This window comes from Sarcophilus harrisii, chromosome 4 (assembly GCF_902635505.1).
Source record: "Sarcophilus harrisii chromosome 4, mSarHar1.11, whole genome shotgun sequence".
NCBI classification, from domain to species: Eukaryota; Metazoa; Chordata; class Mammalia; order Dasyuromorphia; family Dasyuridae; genus Sarcophilus; species Sarcophilus harrisii.
Window position 1 is genome coordinate 80,394,618 of NC_045429.1, and position 27,163 is coordinate 80,421,780.

At 32.2% G+C, this 27,163-nt stretch overlaps 1 protein-coding gene across 3 annotated transcripts in view; it reads right to left on the reverse strand.

Annotated features, from left to right (window-relative positions):
- Nucleotides 1–27,163, reverse strand: part of BRINP3 (BMP/retinoic acid inducible neural specific 3) — a 465,105-nt gene that overhangs the window by 134,275 nt on the left and 303,667 nt on the right. For all 3 annotated transcript variants that reach the window (XM_003767528.2, XM_031937050.1, XM_031937051.1), the window contains 2 exons: nt 7,792–7,897; nt 4,049–4,285 (listed from right to left, as the gene is read on the reverse strand). In XM_003767528.2, the coding sequence (XP_003767576.1) occupies nt 4,049–4,285; nt 7,792–7,897 (343 nt within the window). The remainder of the gene's footprint in view (nt 1–4,048; nt 4,286–7,791; nt 7,898–27,163) is intronic.

Consider the following 27,163-nt stretch of genomic DNA (forward strand, 5'->3'; position numbering starts at 1 on the left):
AGATGGACAACAAACAAATGCAGAGAGACTGATTCATTTATATTCTCAGTGCCTCAGGAAATTTTCTGTAATGTCCAGGCTAGCTCTCTAGAAGACCCCGGGATCAGCCCAAGTCCTTGGTTTTAACGGAGACAGCCACCACAGGCTAGTCAAAGATGGAATATCTTATTTCCAGTCCTACAATTACATCATTACAGCATACTGAATATGGGTGAACTAGAGAACCATTACATCACCATATTAAGTATGAAGTATATGTATACTAAAGAACCATGAATGATCAATTGCACTGAATTAATACCTTGTTATAAGTATCTTTGTTTCAAGAATACTTCTCCAGAGTTCTGACCCTCTACAGTTTTCTGAAATTATAAGTTGTAGTGTAGATGCCATTCTGTACTACTAAAGGGAGTTTCTCATCAACAACTCCCTATACTAATGAAATCAAGGCCCAGCCAAAAAAAATATTAACACCATACCTGACTAATATCCTGACTAAAATGTGCATTAAAGGAATTTGGTATATAAAGAAAAAAAATATAACACCATATTTATATGAGTTTGATACAAAATGAAGAAGGTAGTAATCATGCTATTCTTACCAGAGTAACAAGACACAGGGTAAAGACAGAAGTTAGAAGCAGACTTTAGAATATGGAAGGGTAAGATAGGGCTGGCAGTCTTTTTGTAGTGGCTAGAAACTGGAAAATGAATGGATGCTCATCAATTGGAAAATGGGTAATTTGTAGTATATGAATGCTATGGAATTTTATTGTTCTGTAAGAAATGACCAGCAGGATGAATACAGGGAGGCTTGGAGAGACTTACATGAACTGATGCTGAGTGAAATGAGCAGAACCAGGAGATCATTATATACTTCAAGAACAATACTGTATGAAGATGTATTCTGATGGAAGTGGATATCTTCAACAAAGAGAAGATCTAATTCAGTTCCAATTGATCAGTGGTGGACAGAATCAGCTACACCCTGAGAAGGAACCCTGGGAAATGAATGTGGACTATTTGTATTTTTGTTTTTCTTCCCAGGTTATTTTTACCTTTTGAATCCAATTCTTCTTGTGCAACAAGAGAATTGTACAGTTCTGCACACATATATTATATCTAGGATAAACTATAACATATTTAACATGTATAAGACTGCCTGCCATCTAGGGGAGAGGGTTGAGGGAGGGAAGGGAAAAGTCAGAACACAAGTGAGTGCAAGGGATAATGTTGTAAAAAAAAATTACCCATACAATAAAAAGTTATAATAAAAAACAAACAAAAACAAACAAAAACAAATAAAAGGAAAAAAGATAGGGCTGGAAGTAACATGGAAGCAGGAGCATAACAACATTGTTTAGAGAATATGCCTGGGGAAGAACCTAATAAAAGTTAGCAAAGGTAATAGGTATACCCTTTTCTTTTGGCAGTGAACCAAAATTTCTCCTTATAAAGTACATACATTCCAATGTGAAATTTTGATTAGCATTAGTGGAAAGTTATCAAATATTCTTTCTCTGGACACGAGTAACTGAATCATCACATTTTAAGGTCATTTGATTGAATCAAGGATAATATATGTCTTAACCACATCCTTGAAGTTGTTACAAAGGCAAGTAAACATAAAATGGAGAACAAAAAAAATGACATACAATAAGGAATAGAGAGAAAATAATTGAAAGGAAAAGATGAGAGAAGAGATATAAACAGACTTATTTCCAGGGTGCTGGTGTTGTTCAATTGTTTCAGTTATTCCCAACTCTTTGCGGCCACATTTGCTATTTTCTCAGCAAAGTTAATGCAGTAGTTTGCCATTTCCTTCTCCAGATCATTTTATAGATAAGTAAAAGAAGGAAAATAAGATTAAAAGATTTGCCCATGATTGTGCAGCTAATAAGTGCCTCAGGTTGAATTTGAACTCAGGCTTTCCTGACTCCTGGCCAGGTGGTCTTTCTACTGGGCCATCTAGCCCAGGGAGAAAAGGGCATTTGCCAAGATATACTCAGAATTGTTCTTCCTAGTTCTATATTAACCTTTGTAAAGCTTGGAAGTCAGCTTCTGACCACATATAACTAATCCTTATGGGCTGGCATAGGGATATGAGGAAGTGCTCCCTACCTAATTGGCTGCTAAGGAAGAATTGCTGATAATGTAGTGGATGTTTAAAGGAATTAGTTTGTTCCTCCTCTCTCTTTCTGCCTCCTTCCAAAGTGTGTCATTAATTATTTTAACAGGTTCCACATAGTGCAATGAGGGAAGATATGGTTGCATTAGCATCCACCCAACCTCTATTTTTCTTTGAGAACATCTAGCATTTATGCAAACTTTTGCCTTTGGCAGTCTTTACCCTTTTTGTCTTTGCTATTTATTAATCTCAGGCAAACAAGTCTACTGGAATATACATGTGCAAGATTGGAGATGCCTTTGTAACCCTGATAAGTTTAGGGAACATTGTGGTAGTATCCTCCCTCCCCACACCATTCTACAATTGGTGATGGCAGATGGCATTACAAAGAAAGGTCACTGATGTGAGCTTTGTCCTAACCTATTTTTTTTTTGGGGGGGGGGGGCTGAGATAATTGGGATTAAATGACTTGCCCAAGGTCACACAGTGAGGAGGTGTTATGGGTCTGAGGTTACATTTGAACTTAGGTCCTCCCAACTTCAGGGCTGGAGCTTTATCCACTGTATTACCTAGCTGCCCCCAACCTGACCTATTTTACCAACAAATAATTACTAGGCATAATTACATAGTACAATGCAGATTTGAAATATAACATGCCCAATCAAATCAGTACTGCAAGTTCCCTGTTTTCATGGGTTTTCAGTGCATTAGCTTTACAATCAATCATCACTGTAGTCATAAATTTTCGTATCTCATTTTATATTTGCCTTTATCAAATAGATGGAAAAGATGAGATTGTGGGATTCATAAAAGTAATTGTTTATTGGATTTGTATATAACTCTTTTGTGTTTTTCTTATTGATTGATTGTAAATAAAGTTAGTCTTCTATCCCTATGTTATTAGCTTAACTACTTGCTTAGTAACTGAGGTTTTTTTTTAACCTCTTTTCTAGATAACTAGACAGGCACTGAATTCTAGAGACCCTAAGGGACAACATATGTTAGTGATAAAAGAAATCAACTTCTGATATTATCAGGGAAAACCAATAGTGAAAGCAAAGCCAGAAATCTTCCATCTTAAATCAAACCTGGTTTGTATATATGCAACAATTTGGTCCTGGAAAATGGGCTCCAAATGAAAAATGTAAATCCTGAATAAGAGAATCCAGTTGTACTAGAAAATCACACACATACTATTTAACTTCTACCTCAAGACAATCTCTCTATAATGCATTCAATATACTCAAATACATTATGGCAAAACATAAAGTACTGTTAGTTGGAATTTATCTGTCTGATTTAATATTTTTCCCTTAATTAATAATAGATAGATGTTATTGTACAAGAAGCACTTATTTGGAGTCATAGTAGCTGAGTTCAAATCTTGAAGGTGTTGCATGCTTCCTGTGTTACCTTGTCCAAGTGTTGCTCCATCTCTGGGCCTCAATTTCTACATTTATTAGTGAGGTTTTAGACAAGAAGTTCTCTAAGGTCACTTTCAGCTCTAAATACTATAATTTTGTCAATCCTAACCAATCAAAATGAAAATTTCACTTTGAAAATTAAAGAATCACTCAATGGCCTTGGGGAAATATCCAAGAATCACTTTCAGAATTAGAAAAAAAAGGATGACTTGACAGAAAATGGGAATGGTTTCCATTACTCTTCATGTACTAGGATTAAAGTTATAAATGATAGTGAATACATGAGAATAATGCCTTCTTAAACTTTTTTTAAAAAGGCATGCCAGTTTGAAGAAGAAGAAGAACTGGACTAGAAAGATTCAAAGATTCAAGCTGTGATGATCATTTCTATGTATACACTAATATAATTTTTACTTGCTTATTAATAAAGAAAATATTTCTCATTCAAAGACATACTAACAGGCTATAGCTTTATTAAAACAAAAAGAAGTCCTACCTGATTCCTCAAAATCATTGTTGTAAGCATTCCAGGTTTCACTTATTCGAAGAAGATTTTCTTCCATGGCTTGAATATCCATATAAGGACAGTTGCATTCTGGGAATTTGAAGCCACATTGACACCAGCAATCATTGTCTTTACAAATAAATTCTCCCTCTGAATTGCAGGCAATATAGCTCAGAGCTGCCTGCACAAAACGCTCCTGTAGATAGTCTGGAAGGATGACTTGAAGTCCTTTATTAAAAAAAAAAAAAAAAAAGAAAAAAAAAAAAAGGAAGAAAAAGAGAGAGAAGAGAAAAAAGGGAAAGGGGCAGGGAGGAGAGAGGGCAGGAGGGAGAGAAAGAAGAAAGGAAGGTGGGCAAAAAGGAAGGGAAAAGGGGGGAAGGAAAGAAGGAAAAAGGAAGGAATAAAAGAAAAAGGAAGGAAAGAAGGAAGAAGACAAAAGAATTAAAAAATTCAGAAATTATTCTATTAAATTCAATTAAAATATTTATTAAGAACTGGTTATGTAATAAGCACTAGAAACAAACAAAAGTTTGCTGCCTTCAAGAAGCTTATATTCTACTACAGTTTGTGACCACATAAGTAATAATTGCTTGAAAAATTGAGAAGGAAGAAATCACTAAGAAATGGGGAGAACAGGAAAGACTTTATGTAGGAGTTGGTATTTGAAGGAAACTAGGGATGAGAAGTGAGTCTGAGAACTTAGTATATTTCAGGCATGGGGGATAGCCTGTGCAAAGGCAAAGGTGAGAAATGGAATGTTAGCAATAGGGAATAACAGTTTGTAAATCTAGTCTAGTTACAATTTAGAGGCTTAGAAAGGTATTAATGAGAGATAAGTCTAGAAAGGTTGGCAGATATAGATTTTAGAAGGTTTTCAATATCCAACTACGATTATGTATTTTATTCTAGAAATAGCTGGGAGTAACCAAAGGCTTTTTTATAGTATGATTATAATTTAATAACAGTTACTGTGTTTAAGAGTAGTAGAATTATTGCTTCATCACACAAATCAATTTAGGGATTTTATCAAACCAACCTGAAGATAGAACATGTCAACTCTCAATCAATCAAAAGGCATTTATTACTGTGTTTGGTACTGTGCGAAGCAGTGGTGATAAAATAAAGATTAAAAATAATCCCTGTGCTCAAGGAACTTAATCTAATAATCATAAAATTCTAATGGGAAGGATTATACATAGATTATAGTTTTGCACATATATACAACTATATATTAGGACATACAAGATAAATATATAATAGATGGAAGGTAACTTTGTGGGAGTAGAAGATATTAGGGAAAGAAAGGTTCCCTGGAAGTGGTATATTTGAATGGAATTTTGAAGGAAGTCATTAATTCTGAGAATTAAGATTGGAAAGGATAAAATTCTAAGTATGGTAACAGTTATTACAAAGGCATGAAAGTTAACATCTTTTGGGCTAGATTAGTATGACGGGAACACCAATGATAACGAGGGCAATAGGATATAAGAAAACTGTAAAGATATGAAGGATCTGAGTTATAAAGAGTTTTAGATGACAATGGATTTTATATTTGATTATGATGGTAAAGGATTAACAGGATTTTGAGTTCAGGAATGATATGGTTAGATCCACAAGTTAGGAAAATCACTTTGGCTGCTGTGTGGATAATGGATTAGAGTGAAAAGAGAGCTGAGGCAGGGAGACCAATCATGCTATTTATAGTAGTTCAGGCATGAGGTGATGAGGGTTTGAACAAGGGTATTGGCTATGTGAGTGAAAACAAGGAGATATTTACAAGTAACATTATAGAACAAAGAACAGATTTTGGCAAATGATGGAGTATGTAAGATAAATAGAAGATCAGGAGTTGAAAATTAAAGGTTATAAACTTGGTTGACTAATAGGAATAGTAAGGAAGTTCAAAAAGAGGATGTTTCTAAGTAATGTTAAGATGATCTTGTTTGGGACCAAGGAAAGTATATATTATAAAGTTGTATTTGACTTGAAATTTAAACTTATGCTTGATCTCAAATTCAACATTATCATCTATTTTTAAAAGCATCTTTATGTATTTGTGTATAATATATATGAAATAATATAAAATTAGCATTGTAAGCAACACATAATTTCTAATTTCTATTTGCTAGAAATATGACCACATAACTGACATTCCTATAGGCCAACTTTATTGATCATTAAAACTGACCACTGAGGAACATATAGCCTGATTTAGCCATGTTACAGTTCATTTCCTTGTCATGTATAGGAACAATCTTGGTTATTTTCCCTGTGAATTCCTCAAATGAAAAGTTTAATAAAGTGGATTTCTTTTAAGTAGACTGTCAAAGAATGACAAAAAAGGCTATAAAGTTTCCATTGTTGGGAAAAACTCAATAAATGTTAAGATTTCTTATAGCTGTTATCAGAAAGCACAAGGGAAAACTGCAATTTGACTATTCTCATTTTGTGTCGATATTTGAAACTGTAATAGAGATCCAAATATACAATATGACAACAACAGGAAAAACAGGAAACAAAAATAAGAGAAAATATGTCCAATTACCTATAACATTTCACTACTAAAATGAATCATTTCATATGTTCTTTAGTCACAAACACATAACTGCTATGCTTAAATTGGTAGTATTATATGTGCTGGTGATTGAAAAGAAAGTCAAAAATCATGCTTTAGGGGGAAAAAAAACATTTTTCATGATAAGAATAATCCTGAGGACTAACCTCAACTGACCCTGGTGATCTGATGTTTTATCATTGCTAAAACTTCAGATTTTATTAAGGAGTACTCATTGTTTTAATGTTATATAAATATATTTATTTATTTGAATATTTGAAAACTGTGTAGCATTTAGATATCACTTAAATAAACTGATACTACCAAATTTATTGAATTTGCAAATGAGACAAATTTTAGTTTGCCACTCTAAATCATCAATAGGCACTTTTACATAAAATGGAAACAAACAATTAATTTAATCTCATAGAACTGAAATATTAAATGAAAATAAGATAATCTTTCTTTCTCTGTCACTTTCTCTTTTTTCCTCAACCTCTCCCTTGAGGCCATCCTCCAACCAATGTTTCTAATATAGGCAGACATTTTATGGCAATATTTATTTATATACTGTAAAACTATATTGGGTTTTGACCCAGTATTTGATTATGTGGAAATAATTGCAAATTACATGCAAAAACATGTTCATAACTTTTTTTTCACTGACACCAATTTAACTCACTTAATACTACTGTCATTGATATAATAAAAAAGAAATAGTTACTCTGAATTTACATTTATCATTTGATTTTATTTCAAGAAAAGAGAATCAGTTTACCTGAAAGCAAAATGACCCTTAGTAATGCTATTAAACTTGCTGTGTAAATAAGTTATGTTGCTCTATAGAATGTATGTATATTTAAAATTATGTAAAAAGAAAAAATTCATACAGAAATAGAAATAGACAGTAACTGGGGAAGATAATATTGTTTGCACTTAAATAAAAATGTTGACAGGAGGGGGCATGTATGTGTGTGCACATGCATCTATGTGTTTTGCTGATCATGAAAGTGAATACCTGCCAAAAATCCTCAATAATTTATCAGAAAAATATTAGGAAATTGGTCTTTTACCAGTGAATTTTAAAAGTTCAATATGTTACATATTACATTAAAAAAGAAATTAATTTAATAAATGCCATCCTCTTTCACATAAAATTAATGAAAGTGCACCTACATACCTTGTAACTGAATCTTATTCTCAGGACTTTGAACCAGAACAGAACTGACTGAATCTAGGTTGTCATAGTTACTGCAGCCAAGTGGACCAGTTCGTGTTTCTGTTACCTGATGAACAAAACATTAACTTATTATATAAATCAGGCATTTAAAATGTTCAATTAAGTTTAGTTGTCACATATAAGTATTTGATTTTTAACTAAATATTATTGAAAAGTCTGGAAGCTAGGAGAGTATTAGCAATATATACTTCCAATCATGATGGGAAAAATAACTCCAATTCTATTTTCTTTCTTAGGCCCCCACATTAATCTTTTAAGAATATACTGGAAGTTTCTCTGTGATCACAAATAACATTCGCTTGGTGCCATTACACATACCCCATTCTCATGAAAAAACAATCTACATTGAAAAACAACTGGGGCACAAAGTGCAAAACTAACAGGTACCAATGAAGAGTTGCTTTTGAGTATACAGAACAATCTTTTATATGGTTGGTAACATAAATTCAATGATGTTAAACTAGAATTGTCACTCACTTATAGTAAAGGTAAGATAAACATGTTTTTATTTGTCATAATCATGCTGACTTTAAAAAAGGGTTTCCAAGACAATGGGGAAAATAGCAACTCAACTTCAAGTCTTATTTTTAGACAACTTTTTACAAGAGAATGGTCCCATGCTACATTTGGACCATACAGAACATCTTATAACTACATAGACTCATTCCCATTTCCTCACTTCTGGATTAAGATAGATTGAATCCAGGTTGTAGCCCAGAAAAATGAGAAAGTATAAAGACATCAAATTTCTTTATAGACTCTGATGTCAAGAAGTCAAAATATCTTTTTAATCAAACTAATTCTTAAGTACTTATTCCAATGATTAAATATAATTTTCAGTAAATAATACAGAAGAGGGGTGTATCAATTTTCAGTTTCACAACCAAACTTTTATTGAGTTTATATTCTTATATGAGATTTATTTTCCCTTAAAGAAATAGTTGTTGGTAGTTCTCAAATATTAAATCAGTAATGATCAAAATAGTAACCTGGAAAGTATTACTAACATGTTAAATCAAATTATACATCAATGCGCTATCTACATCTTGGTAACATTAACAATATCCAAAAATTATTTTCTTGTTCTATAACATTTCATTATTACCAACATTTCTCCAAACCAATTTTCATTCCCAACTTTCTCCTCTTTGAAAATATTACATCCTTTTACTTAAATTCCAAATCTTAGTAATCTTTGGCTCATTTTTATTTTTCATTTCCTATCCCCTGTCAGTCACTGTCTTTTAAATTGTTCATATGAAATATTCTTCATATCTTAACTCTTCTAGTTCATTCTATTCCAGTCTTTCATCATCTCATGCTTGAAAGAGCAAAACTTTTCTTTTGGTTGGCTTCATTTGCTTCAGCTTCTCTGCTATCTCTGACTTTTCCCTATGGTTCAGGTTTCACATAAAGTGTCTTTTCTAATCTTTAAAAAAAATCTTCAATCTCTCCTATCTTTCTGGGTAAAGGTCATTTGTATAACTTAGAGTTGGTACATAGATGCACCAATACTTTATGAAATTGTAAGTTCCTTGAAGTATAGAATTGGCTGTTCTCCCCAGATTTCTCAACCAAATTTTTAAATGATTATTATGTTTTGGGGATACAAAGAAAAGTTAAAAATCAAAATTAAAAAAAAAAAACCAAAAACCCTTCCCTTCTCTCAAGGAGCTTATAATTTTATGGGGGGGAATAATTTATTGGGTAAACAATAGTAAAAAAAAGACCTATGTAAAGGATAAATGGAAAATAACAAAGAGAAGATACTAGAAATCAACATCCTATAAAAGCTGTGATATTTTTGTGAGACTTGAAAGAAGTCAGGAGGCAGAGATAAAGAAGGAGAGAAATTCAAGCATGGGGGACAACTGGTAAAAATTTTCAAAATCCAGAGATAAAGAATCTTGTAAAGGAACAACAAAGAGGACAATGTCTCTGAGATAAAGAGAATGTCATGCTAATAGTGTAAAGTGTAAGAGATTAGAAAAGTGGTAAAGGAGCAGGTCATGCTTGATTTTCAATAATTCCTTTTAATGAGAAATAATACATACAAATGTTAAAAAATAATATATTATTCTGATCTTTGGATTAAGCTTGTTATCAAATTCCCTTTAAAAAATTTAGATTGTATACTTCAAGTTCAATATTTACTTTATCAATCAAATATTACATTTTTTAAATGAAGCTCCCTTAATAGGTTTGCTTAAAAACAGGACAAAACATCCCCTACACAATGTTATTTAGGATTTTGAGTACTTTGGTGCATTGGTGATCTTATTGACAATTATATGTTTCGTTAATGTTGATTATGATCTATCTATACACCTCATCTTCTGTGATTCTATCCCATGTCCTCTATTCATTGTCTTCTTTCCAATTTCATTTTCAAATGAATTGGTTTAGATGGAATATTAAGCTAAGCTCCTCTTCTGGTTCATTGTCTACTGCATTTTCCTTGTTGGAGGTGATTCTACATATAATCTGCTATACTTGGCAATATTCTCTAAATTAATTTGTCCTCCAAACCATGGTTGCCCTTGTCCTTTTTTGCTTGATAACAAGATCAAGTATTTGTGAAGTAAACTCTTGCCCTTTCTATTGTGATGACTGTGTTATGTCAGTTAAATTGCTCAAAAAAATGATGACAAGCAGAGCCAGTCAACATTTATGCAGTTCATTTTCTTTCAGGGACAGTAGCCTATTTACATCAGTAAAGTTGAAGTTACTGTAATCACACACAATAGTTTTCTCTTGGGAGGGGAACAGGCCAGGGTAGAATAAATTAGAAAGCACCCTGAAATTTAGATGGAAATCTGCATGTACCAATACCACACTCTGATTATTGTCTTTCCTTGTACCATGATGGAAACAACCAAGGATACTGAGCCCAAAGACTTAGGAAATAGGTATGTCCCCCAAATTACCAAATCTGCTACTGTGACCCAATGCATACAGCTATCACTGAAGAGAAGAATCATTGTGGAAAAGGGGTCCATCTTTTCCCATCACTCCCAGAAATAACTACTGACCACTGCCACCAAAGGAGCCTGGAAGTGGCAGAACCCCTCTGATTATCAATTCTACTTTCAAGCCAGCTTTCATTGCCAATATCTGGGGAAACAATTCCTATGGAGAGGGATTCCACCATCTGTCAACCAGCAGTTACATACAGAACATAAAAGTGTGCCTCACTGAATGAGCAAAGGAAAGTCAGAGGGCAGAATGTGACAGCTAAGTCAAATCTTTACCCTTACTACTTTGACCACCATGTTCCCAAAATTCCTAATGGAAATGACCAGGTTGAGGAACCCAAATTCTTTTGGAATTTTAATTATTTCATTCGAGTGAATACAGTTATCATCCTTGGAAACAACTTTTGTTGAGATAAACATTTTATAGGTGCTACAAGTACTTTTATTAAAGAACCAGAAAAGAAAAGAAAAAAATGCCATCAACATCTTCAGCATTGCCAAATGGTTTAACAACCGAAATGACATTTAAATGACATTAAAGAAGATTTATTCCCATCTTCTTTGCCACTCCTAAGAAGCAAAAGATCTTTCTACCTAGATTATGACTGGAAGCTTCAATATGTGTTATTTGTCCCATTAAAATGTGAATTCCTTGAGAGCAGAGACTAGTTTCCTTTTTTACTTGTATTCCCAGAGTTTAACACTAAGCTTTACATATAGTAAATGCTTTAAAAAATACAAGCCATTTGAAAAATATTTATTAAACTACTACTATATGTTAAAAATGTTCAAAGCCTGGAGATACGAAAAGCAAAAGCCAGCCAGGGACTCAGGAAACTCACAATTGAATGGGGAAGAAGACATGCAAACAATTGAATACAGTTACCTTGGCCACTAAGTGAAAATGGAATGATGTAGGCAGGCAGACCAGCCAATAGGCTAATACAATAGAATAAGTATGAGGGAAGAAGGTTTGCTCTCTGATAGACGTAGTATCAAGAGAAGAGCAGGTGTGTGTAACATATTTAAGAAATGTTACAAAGATTAAATTGACAGACCTTAACAACAAATTAGATATAAGGGGAAAGAAATAGCGAGGAGTCAAGAGCAATATCTAGACTATTAGTCTGGGGTCCTGGAAGTATTAGCGGTAACCCTGTTTAGGATAAATCCTGACAGAGAATTTTTGGAGATAGGAGGATATCAAGTCTATCAATTCTATTTTTCCTTTCTTCTAACTTGGTGTTTATCTTGACTTTTATTCTAAATAGTTCATAGTCTCACTTGGAACAAACACTAATCTTGAAAAAAGACTCCACTATCAATAATTCATTATTTCCCATTGTTTTAAATATAGATTAAATCCAATTTTTATGGTGGTGTTCAATGCTGACCAAGTTTAAAACTTTATAATTTTAATAGAAATCATATAATATGTGTGTGTGTGTGTGTGTGTGTGTGTGTGTGTGTATGCTATTTGGGGCTTCTGAAGATGCTGTAAATCTTTAATTATCCATCTTTTAATTGAGAACCATGTTTTCCTTCTTTAGTCGTTACATTGCTATAAATTGCCCATCATTAGCTTATTCTTAAAACATAATTTGTTTAGCCATCACTCTCCCTTAGGCATCATTTAGTAGCTCCCCTTGCTTTCTTGGCTTAACTCATTGAGAAGACTTTCTAGACTTGGTGTCTACACTTCCTTTCATTTATTCTCTTCTTAATTCTGTTCTTTCATCTGACCTCATTATTCAAATAAAACAGTTAACTTTCAAGTTACCAGTGAATTCTGAATTACCAAATCTAATGGTATTTTCTCAATGCTCATTGATTTTGTTTCTGTACAGTTTTTGACACCTGTCAATCATGCTTGATACTCTCTTCTCTCTAGGTTTTCATGGCAATTATCTTTCTGGGTTCTCCTTCTATCTGTTTCAGTTTTCTTTTCATTCTCTCTGTATCTGTCTCTGTTTCTGTCTCTTGTTTTCTCTCTCTCTCTCTCTCTCTCTCTCTCTCTCTCTCTCTCTCTCTCTCCCCATGTCTCTCTGTGTGTCTGACTCTCCCTCTCCCACACACACTGGACACACAAACACATCTTTGCAAGTTGCCTCTTTCTCTTTAGAATTTAGCTTTTTGAAAGCAGAAACTGAATTTTGATCCTCTTTGCTGGAAATTCATGTGGATTTTATAGCACACACCTCATGCTAAGTACAGACAAAACAAATAGTGTATAAAATAGAGCAACAAATATATGCAAATTTTCCTTGAGATTTTCCATGCCCTGTTAAATTCAAGTTACCTCTGTATTTCCACAGTTAGAGAGTTTTACAGATATGAACACAAAAAAGCAAACTTCTACAGAAAAAGACATAATACAAAAATCGTAAATTAGTATTTCAGAACAAATTTTACTTAGATTAAAAAATGGAAACAAAAATAAATGAAATTTCTTTTGAATTTCAGCTATTTAAAATGTCCATAGCCCTACAAACACAATGTGAAGTTCAAAATGATACTTAGGCACATAAACCTGGGTTTTTGCATAAAAATTCACCATTTCATCATAGCATAATGATAATACAATACTGTTTATAGACTGAGATATTTTGGCTTACTGAGCACAATCCATATATTTCTCATTATTAGCAGTTTATATAGTCTTGATGTCTTATTGAAAAGTCATTTATAGAAATTCTTTTTTATAGCTGGAGAAAGACATTAAGGAAGTAATTTTTCAAGGCAGATTTTAAATGTCAGAAAACAAATTCATTTTTTTAACCAGAAAAATAAACATTTCCAGCTTTTGTGGTTTAGAAAAATGACAATCTGAAGATAAACAATAACACTTGTTCTGTTACCTTTGTTCATGTTTTTTTTATTATATTTGTACTAATTCTTAAACTACTTCTTAGAGATTGTCCTTAAAATCAGTGAAAATATGCAATTATATTTAATTGTGAGGGATGAATGAAACAGTCAGCTCAGTCAAAACACTGAGACCAGACAGTGAAACTAATTACTAACCAATTCAGTCATAACAGATGAACTTCACTTATTTTGACTTCTAGCACCTATATGATATGCAAAATTGCAAAGACATTTATTTTCCTTTATTTAGAAGACCTTATCATTCAGAGAAAATACAAATTACGTGATTAGAGTCCATTTATAAAGGCATACATAAACAAATATGAGGAACTGAGAGAAATTGTCTATGTATTTAAGATCTTAGGGAAAGGAAAGTAAGAGAAACATTAACATGGGAAAATACGCTTAGGAGGCAGAGGGCAAAATTAAGGAAAGGTATGTCCCATATACTTTAGGGAGCTTCTATGTACTTTTAAAGAGACAGTTATAACCATTACACTAGGCTTGTGTTTCTATGATAGAATCTTTTCCATTTCATTTGACTAAATTGACTACCAACAAGAAAACTATAAAGTAGCAGTATCTTTTTTGTTATAAAATGTTTTTTTCCTACTATGATTATATTTTTTCTCAAAGATATTAACAGTAAACATGCATATTTACATCATGCTTGGTTATTTGCAAGGCACTTTCCCCATAAAAATTCTATGAATTGAGGTAATAGTTTCAAATCACATAAAGAGGGTCAGAAGTGGAATTCAAAGAAAATTTTAATTTTAAATCAATGTATATTCTATTATCATATGAGTTTTAGGACTCAGGTATTGATCTTGGTAGCAAATATTAAATGTTTTATTTTTAAATGTTATCCTGTTAAACATATGTATATTTTCAAATAATCCCTCACTGAAAGAAAAGGCAATTACAAATTATATATCCAAATAAATATGTTTATCTATTCATGGATATAAGTCTTGATTTCTAAAGTCCTTTTGGGAATTTCTAAACTCCTAAGGGGGTATGTAATAATTTCATGAGTCCTTCACAAGGCCTAATGAGAGAAAAAGACACAAAAGTGTTTAACATATTTATGAAGATAGGAAAGGGTTTTATTTAATTCTAAGATGAAACATGTTAATTTAAAAATAAATAAAATCATTATTTAATAATTTCAAAATATCATATAATAACTATATTCATCTCTAAAGTCATTTAAGAGATATCATGTTTTAAGACATTTAAATGACAGTTTGGTTTTTCCCCTAAAAATCAACTTGCTGAGTCTTTGTTTTTATATATCTGTCATTATTTTAAGGACCTACATATAATATAGAGATATATAATATAATAAGGACCCATATATAAATTTTCCACATAATACAATCATGTGGAAAAATGTTGTTTCTTAATACCTAAAAGCCTTCAGGTAGCAATACATGCTGAGAATAGCATAAGGGTATTTATATAAGTTTGTAAAAGACAAGGAAGCTATTTCCAAAGTTCTGCTTTTTCTAATAATACACAAATGTCAGTGTTCTTGGGTATCACAGTTTCATTTTCACAAATAAATAGTACAATTTAGCATTAATGAGACAACCACTTAGAGTGCTCAGTTAGTTAAGAATCAGAACTATGATGATGATTAAAATTGTGAAAAAAGATGTACTAATATTAAAGCTGGAAAGAAAAATGAAAGGGGTTTTGGTGGGGGAGGGGAAACAAGGGCAAAGTAGTGGAGCAGGATTCAGAAAATTAAGTGTGTCTTTAAAAATTTCCAAAATTATACATGCACACACACACATACGCACACACACACACACACACACACACACACACACACACACACACTGAATTAGGGAGGTGATGTACATAGGAATACTAGAAACCCCATAGATCTACAGATTAAGGAACTACATTTTACAAAGGAAATTAATAAGATAGAGTGTTCTGTGGAGTGAAACCATAGTAGGAAGGATTTCAAATTCATATCATCCAATATAATAAAAAGTTGAAAAAACTAGGCTCTCAATTAAGAGTAGAAAAGATCTGGGTGGATACACATAATGAAAAAAAAAAATTGAGTTGGAAGAGTCTTCAGTGGCCATGTAAGTTAATTCATTTCCCATAAGAAATCACCTCTACAAACCTATCTGACACAACCTCTACTTGAGGACATCCAATTTAAAGAGAGTCTTCTTACATTCTGAGGCAGACTATATTGCTTTTATATAGCACTATTTGGGAAAGGGGGCAGTTTGATGGTACATTGGGCTTGGAGTCAGGAAATCTGAATTCAAATGTGGTCTCAAATATTTATTAGTCATGTGGCACTGAACAATTCATTGAACTCTTTATTTGCCTCAGTTCCTTATTTTTAAAACGGAGACACACTGCAGAAGGTCTTGGCAAACTACTCCAGTATCAGTTCACACAGAAAATCCCATTCACCAAAGATCACAGGCTCACACAGTGTCACACAACACTGGCCAAATGAACAACAAAAACTGGGGAAAATTTTAGGTTGTTTTATGCAAAAAGGAAACAAAAACAATAACAAGTCAAATAAAATCATGTTATATTAGTCTAATAAAAAGTTTCTAATAAGGAAATGAGTGATCTGGCATAACCTGTTTCAGAGGAACCATTCTGGCTTTTGTCAGTGGTTTCTATGAAATTTGAATTAATGAAGTATAGCTGGGGGTTCTCTAACCATTTCACTATTTTTATTTGATATCAATTATTTTTAAAGTTTTTCTTTTTTGAGTTCTAGAGACCTTTAGGTTGCTATCTTTTACAATCTTCTAATCCATTAAATAATTATTTTTCCCTTGTAGAATAACATATACCTTTGCTAAGTTTTTTTTTTTTTCTTGCTCTTTTTTGGCTTCTTTTTGTTTCCTTTTTGCATATTGTACTCCAACATCTTCTCTTATTAACTGTATAAGTTGCCAGATCTTGTGTCATGCAGACGGTAGTCCTTAGTATAATTCTATACATTTATCTAGATGATATAAAATTTTTTCTATGGCATGAAATTTATTAATTTGGGGCTATAATATTTCAGAGCTATGGCATTTTTAAAGGTTCTTTTTAGAAGATGATTTATGTAATCTTTGAAACATTACTTTGGCTTCTGATTCTAATAAATCTAGGCATTTTTCATGTATAATTTCTTGAAAAATAAAGTCCTGATATTTTTAATCATGACTTTCAGAAATATGGATATTATAAATTATATCTTTCACTTCTTTCCATGTCAATTGTTTTTCCATAACTCTGGATGACCCTCCATTACATCAGAGAGAATGCATGAATTGTACAAGTGGAGAAAGCAAATATCCCTAAGAGAGCCTTGAAGTACAAAGTCATCACATACATCTTTTCTTATGCATTCAAAAGTCATCATTTAATTAATTACTTTTCTTTTTTTTTTATTTTGAGCATTCTCATTTTTTAAAATGTTGGGTTCCAGATTCTTCCCCTCATTCCTCTTTCTCTCCTACCCACTGAGAAAACAAAGTGATATCAATTTTATATGTGAAATCAAGCAAAATTAATTTTCATATTAGCCATATTACTCAAAAAAACAAAAATAAAATGAGAAAATTATACTTCAATTTACTCAGAGTTCATCAGTTGTCTCTCTAGAGGTATTATCATGTGTCTTTTGGAATAAACTTTGATCATCATAATGATCAGATTATCCAACTCTGATTTAATTGATCAGTTTAACAACATGTTACCAATGACCTAGTTCTTACTTCATTTTATCTCAACTGAGTATGAAAAGGGCTGAAACTCTTGAGTTGAGGCACTGAGGTCAGACAACCAAGCACTTAAGGCTAATTACTGATTGCATAATACTCTATAAGCATATGTTTAGAAAATGGCCCTTCCCACTATTCTGTGCTGACCTGATAATTGGTGGATACAGAGAATTGTAGGAGGGACGAGGGGGTGGAGTAAGACTAGCCAGAGTCACTTTTGGGTGAGAGGCGAAGAGGAGAGGTTGTGGAGATTCTGTGTCCATCCAATTTACTTCTACCCATAAAGAGCAAGAATAAAGACCAAGGACTTTTGTTTATCCTGACTCCAGCTGATTCTAAGGTATCCAGGGTGCTAACTTGGTCTTCACAGACGTAGGTTTTGTTTTGTTTTCTTTTTCCTTAAACAGCCTTCCTAGTCATTTTTTGTAGCATAATAAGTATTTCACCATCATTTGCCACAACTTGTTCAGTTGTTCCTCAACTGATGATCACCACCTCAATTTACAATTCTACAAATACTTTTACATAAAAATCCTTTCCCTTTTTCTTTGATCTCTTTAGGGTAGAGAATTGGTAATGGTATTACTGGCTCAAAAGTTATACAGAGTTTTATTACCCTTTGGGCATAGTTCCAGATTGTTCTCCAAAACGTTTATCCACTGTTCCACTAACAGTTTATTAATGTACTTATTTTCCCTCCTGCTTGTCAGCATTTGTCATTTCTAATAGGAGTAGTTCCTCAGAATTTTTTGACTTTGCCTTTCTGAAAACAACAGTGATTTGGAAGATTTTCTTTTTAAACTACAGATGGTTTTTATTTCTTCTTTGAAAAACTGCTTATTTAGGGGCAGATGGGTGGTCCTGGGGTCAGGAGAACATGAGTTCAAATCTGGTCTCAGATACTTAATAGCTGTGTAACTCCTAGCAAATCATTTGATGCTTTAGAGCTTTTGACCATTTATTAATTCAAGAATAGTTCTTTCAGAAATTTGACTAAGTTCCCCATGTATTTAAGAAATGAGGTCTTTATTAAAGAAACTTGCTGTAAAAATAATAAATTGAGATTACCTCATGATCTATGATAACTTTTTTTAGCAAAGTATAGTTTCCCAAATTTTCTTCTCTTCTTGCTTTTATATTGTTTGAAATTATTATTGTTACCCATGCTTGTTTTGTTTTTGTTTTTACTTCAGCTGAAGCAAAATAGATTCTGTTTCAGCCCTTTATTTTAAGCCTGTGTATGTCTTTCTGATTCAAGTATATCTCTGGTAAACAACATATTGTTAGATTCTGATTTCTAATCCATTCTGATATCTGTTTCTATTTTTATGAATTAACTCATCCCATTCCCATTCACAGATATAAGTACTATTTCCTTGAAAACTATTTCCTTCTGTTTATTCTTCCCTCATTTTTAACTTGTTCCTTTTCAAAAGTCTATTTTGTTTTTGACCATTGCCTCTCTTAGTCTACCTTCTCTCTCCCTCTCCATTTCTCCCTTCCCTTCTCCTCTCTCTCTCTCTCTCTCTCCCTCTCCTTCTCACTTACACACACACACACACACACACACACACACACACACACACACACACCTTGTACTCTTCTACTTCCCCTACTAGTTTAGATGGATAACCAAGTGAATGTGCTTTCGGTAGGGGGTGGGGGAGAGAGAGGAGTATTCTTATCAGTTTGTTGAACTAATTCTGATGAGAGTGTGCATTCAAATATTCTCACTTATCATGTCTACCTCAAGTATAAAAACTCCTATGTGCCTCTTTTATGTGTGAAAAATTTAGCCATTCACTTGTCCCTTCACCCTTCTCCCAGGGAATCTCTCTTTCTTACCGCTAAAAAAATTTTTTTTAAATCATAACAACATAATCTACCCCTCTGCCCTCTATCTATGTAGACTCCTTCTAAGTGCCCTAATCATGATAGCATTATTAGGTGTTCTATATATCATCTTCCCACAGTAGAGTGTAATTTTATTGAATTACTTATACTCTTTCATGTTTATCTTTTCAATTTACATTGAATCTCCTGTTTCAGTGTTAAATTTTCTATTCAGCTCTGGTCTTTTCATTAGAAATACTTGGAAGTCCTCTATTTCATTAAATATCCATTTTTCCCCTGAAGGATTATACTCATTTTTATTGAGTAGGTTATTTTTGGTTGTAATCCTACCTTATTTGCCTTCCAAAATTTTATTAAGTTTCATGCTTTAACATGTAACTTCTTGAATCTTTTGTAATCTTCACATGGCTCCATGTATTTGGATATTTCCTTCTGACTGTTTACAAGGTTTTCTCCTTGACTTTGTCCTGTGGAATTTGATTATAACATTTCTTATAGTTTTTATTTTCAGTTTTCTTTTAAGAGATGATCAATGGATGTTTCAAAATGTTTCACTTTCTGGATATACGAAATGTTTTCCTCTATAATTTTTGAAAGATGATGTCTATTATGATTTTCAGGTAGTCCAATAATTCTTAATTTATCTCTTTTTAAACTATTTTTCAGTTAGATTACTTTTCTAATGAGATATTTTACATAGCCTTCTATTTTCCCTTATTTTTATTTTGTTTTACTGTTTCTTGGTGTTTTATAACAAGCTCATGACATGTCTCATGAGCTTCCAGTTCCTGAGTATTTTTAATTATTTTAAATTACTTTTTTCATTGAATTTTTGAATTTCCTTTTCCATTTGGACTATCCTGTTTTTTGCATCTCTTTTACCAAGCTGCTGATTTTCTTTTCATAATTTTCTTGCATTAGTCTCCTTTCTATTCCCAGTGTTTTGTCTACCACTCTTTTCTCTTGTTTTGACATCTTCAGGAATTCTTGTTGACCTTGGTTCCAATGAGCATTTTTCTTTGCAGCTTAGCTTATAGTTGTTTTTACAATGCTTTCTTCTTCTAAGTTGATATCTGGGAGTTCCCTTCCACTATAGTACCTTTTTCTTATTGTTATTGTTGTTGTTGTCCATTCATTTTCCATCCTGTTTCTTTACTTTCAACTTTATGTTAAAGTTGGGCTCTGCATATCTTGGGGTAGTGAGGCACTGTGCCAAGATTCAAGCTTTTTGCCCTGTTGTTTTTAGAACTAATTCTCCAAGTCTGCAAGTTTTCACTATTTCCAAGGTAGTATTATTCTGGTGTAATCATTGCTCCCTTGGACATCACTCAGGTCTTTATTCAGGAAGGATCTCTGCTCTCCTCCAGCCCCGAGTGCACATGCTCCCTTGCCTCTGAAACTGTGACCCAGAACTGCTTATGGGAACAGAGCTTCTTTCTTTTTTTTTTTTTTTATAGCTTTTTTATTTACAAGTTATATGCGTGGGTAATTTTACAGCATTGACGATTGCCAAACCTTTTGTTCCAATTTTTCCCCTCCTTCCATCCACCCCCTCCCCTAGATGGTAGGATGACCAGTATGTGTTAACTATATAAAAGTATACATTAAATACAAAATAAGTTTACATGTCCAAACCATTATTTCGGTGTACAAAAAGAACCTGATTCTGAAATATTGTACAATTAGGTTGTGAAGGAAATTAAAAAAATATATATGCTGGCAGGCAAAAATACAGGGATTGGGAATTCAATGTAATGGTTCTTAGTCATGTCCCAGAGTTCTTTTGCTCTGTGTATCTGGTTCAGTTCATTACTGCTCCCTTGGAATTGATTTGGTTCATCTCATTGCTGAGGATGGCCAGGTCCATCAGAATTGATCATCATATATAGTATTGTTGTTGAAGTATATAATGATCTCCTGGTCCTGCTTATTTCACTGAGCATCAGTTCGTGTAAGTCTCTCCAGGCCTTTCTGAAATCATCCTGTTGTTCATTTCTTACCAAACAATAATATTCCATAATATTCATATACCACTATTTATCCAGTCATTCTCCAATTGATGGGTATCCACTCAGTTTCCAGTTTCTGCCACTACAAAGAGGGCTGCCACAAACATTCTTGTACATACTTTCCTTTCTTTAAGATCTTTTGGGGATATAAGCCCAGTAGTAACACTGCTGGATCAAAGGGTATGCACAGTTTGATAACTGATAACTTTTTGAGCATATTTTCAAATTGCTCTCCAGAATGGTTGGATGTATTCACAATTCCACCAGCAATGTATTAATGTCCCTGTTTTCCCACATCCCCTCCAACATTCCGCATTATCTTTCCCTTTTATTCTAGCCAATCTGACAGGTATATAGTGGTATCTCAGGGTTGTCTTAATTTGCATTTCTCTGATTAATAATGACTTGGAGCATCTTTTCATATGGCTAGAAATAGTTTCAATTTCTTCACCTAAGAATTGTCTGTTCATATCCTTTGACCATTTATCAATGGGAATAAAGCTTTCAATCAGCATCAGATGTACCTAAGGCCAACAAATGTTCCTTTGTAACCTCTTTCTAACCATCTCTCTAATCCCTTTGCCATCCACATATGAATGAATGAATAGTATGTCTTCACATATGCAATTTAATACTTAAAAATTAATTGCCTTTCTTAAGGCTTTATGGTAATAATTTTTTTTAAATCAGCTTTTGGACTACATCAATAGTTCCTGATTGTTGTGTGTGTGTGTGTGTGTGTGTGTGTGTGTGTGTGTGTGAGTGTGTATTCTAGAACAAAAAGACAATTACAATATCGTGTTAAGTCACTAGGGGAAATTCTCAAGTTTGTAGTTTTCATAGTCTTCCATTTATTACCTAATTAAGGACCAAAGAGAACTGATAAGCCTGATGTACTCCAAGTGAATGGATCCAGACTTAATTAGAAAGGCAAAAGGAGAGATAGATGTTCTTTGTATATAGAATTACAGAAATAGTATTGTTCTCTTATCATCTTCTCAAAATTAAATATAGACATTGAGGTCAAGAAAGTGTCACAGAATTTCAACATCTTTACCAGCACTGAGTTGTTTAAAATAAATTGTTTCTAAGACAAAAACACCCATACCATGAATTACTGTAACAGTAAATATCAAAATCTTACATTTTATTTAAATGGTGAAGATATTTTAAAATTTTCTGAACATAAAAGGAGTTTGTTATCACTGATCAAATCAAAATTTTGTAGTCATTTCTGTCTGATTTATTATGTGGTCAGAAAAAGAATTACATAAAAAACCTTTAATAAAGTCTTGCAAAAGTGATTGGCAAAATATCAAACAAAATTAGAAATACATTTTTGACCTGTCTACCATGTTAAAGATAAATTCATTTAAGGACGGGAAACTGGAAATCTTCATAGCTAATACTTATATAATTGTTATATTTCTTTTGATTAACATTTTCATTGTTCTACATCATCTTCTCACCTATTAAGTTATTCCTTTGTTTATAAATAAAGGAATTAGCAAATATTATTTACCACATAAGAAAAATAAATGAAATATAATAGACTTGTTTACTAATCTATGATCAGTTGATTTATTTCCCATTCTTTTTTTCCAAAGAAAATGTTTTATTCTTTTTTAGTAAAACTTCATTTCCCCAATTTGCTACAAAAAAGACTTTGATAGCTTATGCTTACCATTTTCAAGACTAAAACTTTCTAATTTTATTTATATATATATATATTTTGAAATACATATATATATATCACTTCATTTTAAAATAATGAATATAAAGTATCCCTAAATTTTTAGTGCAGGTTTAAACTCTGCTATCTTAAAACTCTACTAAGACTGTACCTGCACTTGACTTTTATTTTAATGATTCAATATAATCATTTTTAACTTTTATATAATGCTTCATAATAAAGAACAGTAATAAACTTAAGCATATTTGAGGGTAAGCCAGATAGAATGCTGAACCTAGATTAAGTTATACCTGAGTCCAAATCTAGCCTCAGATATTTATTAGATGTGTGATCCTAGGCAAATTACATAACTTAAGTCTGCCTAATTTACTCATCTGTAATATAAAGGATAATAATAGCACTTGATATGATGATGAAATCAAATGTGTATGAAGTGTTTTACACACCTTAAAACTTGTAATAATTGATAGCTATTAATATTGTTATTACTCTGTTACCATACTAAAATGAGCTCAAAAAGCCAGGAATTTAGAATTTTTATGTAGATTTTCTATTTTTTCTTTATCCTACTTTGCATTATAAGTGTGTGTCCTCTTTTGTTGATTCTAGTATTATGTGAGGAGAAAACAAACAATAAATCTTGACTGGATAGTATTAATAGGCTTTTTGTGGATTGGTAATATTTGGATTTAGATATATATCACTAGAGAAGATTCCCAAAATACCTGGGCTTTTAGTTAGGGACATGTGGAGGTTTCCCTCTGAGATAAATAAGTGTATTTTAATATAGGAACTTTACATTTATTTTGAGTTCTTAGGAGGCAGTTTATTTTTTTTTTTTTGCTTTCTTCTGTTGTTTTGACTGTATTTTACATAATTGAGTTTTGCCAGATTAACATTCAAATAAGTAACATGTTACTATATTCTGTATTTTAAAATGTATCCCCAAAGATTACCTTTAACATGGTAATGAACAATGTGGCCAATATATGAAGGACACAACATTTTCTTTACTTTAACTAAATCTCAAAAAACCAAAACATGATGACCAATATATAAAGGACAGCACATTTTCTTTAGTTTCAATTAAATCTAAAAACAGGTTTCAAAACACCAAAATATGGTGGTTAATTTTAACAAAATTGCATTAATGTACAAATAATATAAGGATTACCTAAGGATGTTACTGACAAAAAATGTTCCATATGTAACAAAATGTTTGTGGTATTACTTTTTTGTGATAAGAAAGCTGAAAACAAAAGAAATGTTTATTAGTTGAAAAATGGCTAAGCAAACTATGTGGTGGTAATGTAATCACAATATGATATAATATTAGTCTTCTATAAAAAAGTGATAAACATGAGGAATACAACAAAAAAGATGGAAGCACATGCAAGAAGTGATGCAAAGTGAAATAAACAGAACTGGGAAAAAGACATACACAATGACTACAACAATGTAGAGGTAAATTTAAATAAAAACAAAACAATTGAAAGTGAATGAAAAGAAATTATAAAGAACAAGCCCAGCTCCCCCTTAACACACATACACACATACACACACACACACACACACACACACACACACACACACACACACAATTTTGCAGAGATGCAAGGTCTGGAGATTAAATATTGCAAAAATAAAAGAATAAAGATCTATTAAATTATTATTGTATGCTAAATTTACAATTGCATAGAGTATGATCAGTAGTGACAATTTTTTCTATCTAAACATATTTAGTATTAAGCAAAATAATTGCTTTCATTTTTTTAAACCACATTTCTTATGAACTTTGCTTTATTGTATCATGAAATTCTTTGGGATTATTGGAAATGCTGCTCAAAGAAATAACTATTGCTTATTTACTGATGACACAATAGTTTACTGAGAAAATTCTATAAAGTGAGCAACAAAACCAGTCTATTCAATTAATAGCTTTTTTAAAGACTGCTATATATAAAATTAACTAGCAACATTTGACTATATATTTGCAAGTACTTACACACACACACACACACACACACACACACACCACACAATTGGCAGAAACAAACAATTTATAAGACCCATTTAAAGGAAACAGAAAATTCACTATTTGGGAGGGGACGGGGGGAGAGAAGCAATCTGTCAAGGCAGCACACTCAAATACAATATAGATACAATTGTAAAAAAGAAAACCCTTAAAAAAACAAACAGGATCTTTTTGAGATAGAATAAAGGAAAAGGAATATGTTTTTACATAAAAATAACAGTAGCTAGTACTTCTATATCATCTACTATGTATTAGGCACTATGCTAAGCACTTTTACATATATGACCTCCTTATGTACTTATAACAAGCTTTTTTTTTAAGTTGAAGAAACTGAAGAAAAGAGTAACTTGCCCATGGTTACACATCTAGTAAGTTAAGTGAGGGCAGGTTTAAACTCATCTCTTTGATCACTCTTCAGAATCCAGATAGAGGGTTTTATCTATTGCAACACCAGCTAATTTATAAAACAAAATGATTTTTTTTAATGGTACATGTATATAATGAACTTCATTATACAAAATGGTCAGCATGGAAAAACTTATATGGACTGATACAAAATAAAGAAAAGAGTATACAATGATTTAAAAAAAAAGTAAATTGAAACAACAATAAGAAGAAAAAAATCTGAATACCATAATATTATAATATCAAATTTGGATCCAAAAAAGAGATATGACAATATATTCCCATATCTTTTTGGAGGACTATGTGTGTAGAAAGCAGCATACAATGTAAATCTTTAAGACTATATTGTTATGATAGTTTCTAGACCATTTCTGCAATTCAGATGTCACCTGATTTCTCTGATTTATAGTCTGTAAAATGGACATAATAATGTCCACCTGAAAAGATTTTTGAAGTTCAAGACGAAGCACATGTAAATCACTTTGTAAACTTTAAAGAGTAAATGTCAGCAACTATTATCCTTATTAGTATCATAATCATTGCAAATTTCAGATGCCAGTTATGTGTTAGTCTTGCTAGGAGCTGGATTTGATGCATGAGAGCACTTATCATAAATCTGTTGAAATATCATTTTTCTAAGCTCAAAAGTAGCAACAAAACTAATTATTTCAAAAATAAATGTCCCTAAGGAAGCAATAAATGAAAGTAATGGTACACTGGAGACAGGAAAAAAAAGAGAGAAAAGAAAAAAAAATCTGCATTATATAGATCTACTGCCAGAACTGAATAGGAGGAAGAGAGTAGGATCGACTCCATCTAGGAAACTATGTGATGTTTACAACTATTCCAAGTTGCTCCCCCAGAAAAAACCCTCTATTTTAATCCCACTAATTTCCCAATATTAATTAAATGAATTACACATAGAACATTGTGGTCTCCACAGAATAAAAATGATGAAAGGCAATGGCAAATTATGTAGTAGACATAAGTAGGCTTTAGTATATTGCCAATAAAAACTTACCTAATAAGTAACATAAAATTGCTTGGAAATTGAATTGGAAAGAGGATATGGGCAGTCATGTAGCAAAAGCTTAAGCTAACATATGGCTCATATAAGTGTTTTATTATATGCATGATGGTAAATGATACAAAGGAAAGATTGCAAAACATTGAATATAAGCATTTATGCAAAAAGGAAGTATTACAAGGATTGAGATATCATAAATGGATTTTAATCTCTGAAATTATAGGGAATATTTTTATTAATGTGAATACAGGACTTCTAAGTATAGGAATAATGAGAAAAGTAGAATTACCAAAGCCATGGGCATGAGAGATTAGAATGCTTTGAACTGACAGTGAGGATGGCTAGCACTGGGATAAAACAATGGATATAATGTGACTTCTTAGAACAACAATAATAATAATAACAAAACTCATTTACATTTTATAATTTTGAAAGAGCTTTTCAGGTATTTCAAAGAGTTGTTTCAGGCAATATCTATTCACACGTATATACCTGCTTAAGGTTTTCAAAAATCTTGACCCGCAAAACCCTGTGAAGTAAGTATTTCTAGAATTGTGATCATTTCAAACAAACTGATACAGTGATTAAATGTTTGAGGCGCATATACATGCATTTTTTATCTTTTTTTTTTTTTTGGTAACTTATAGAGGAAAAACAGAGAACTAATGAAATTGTAGTT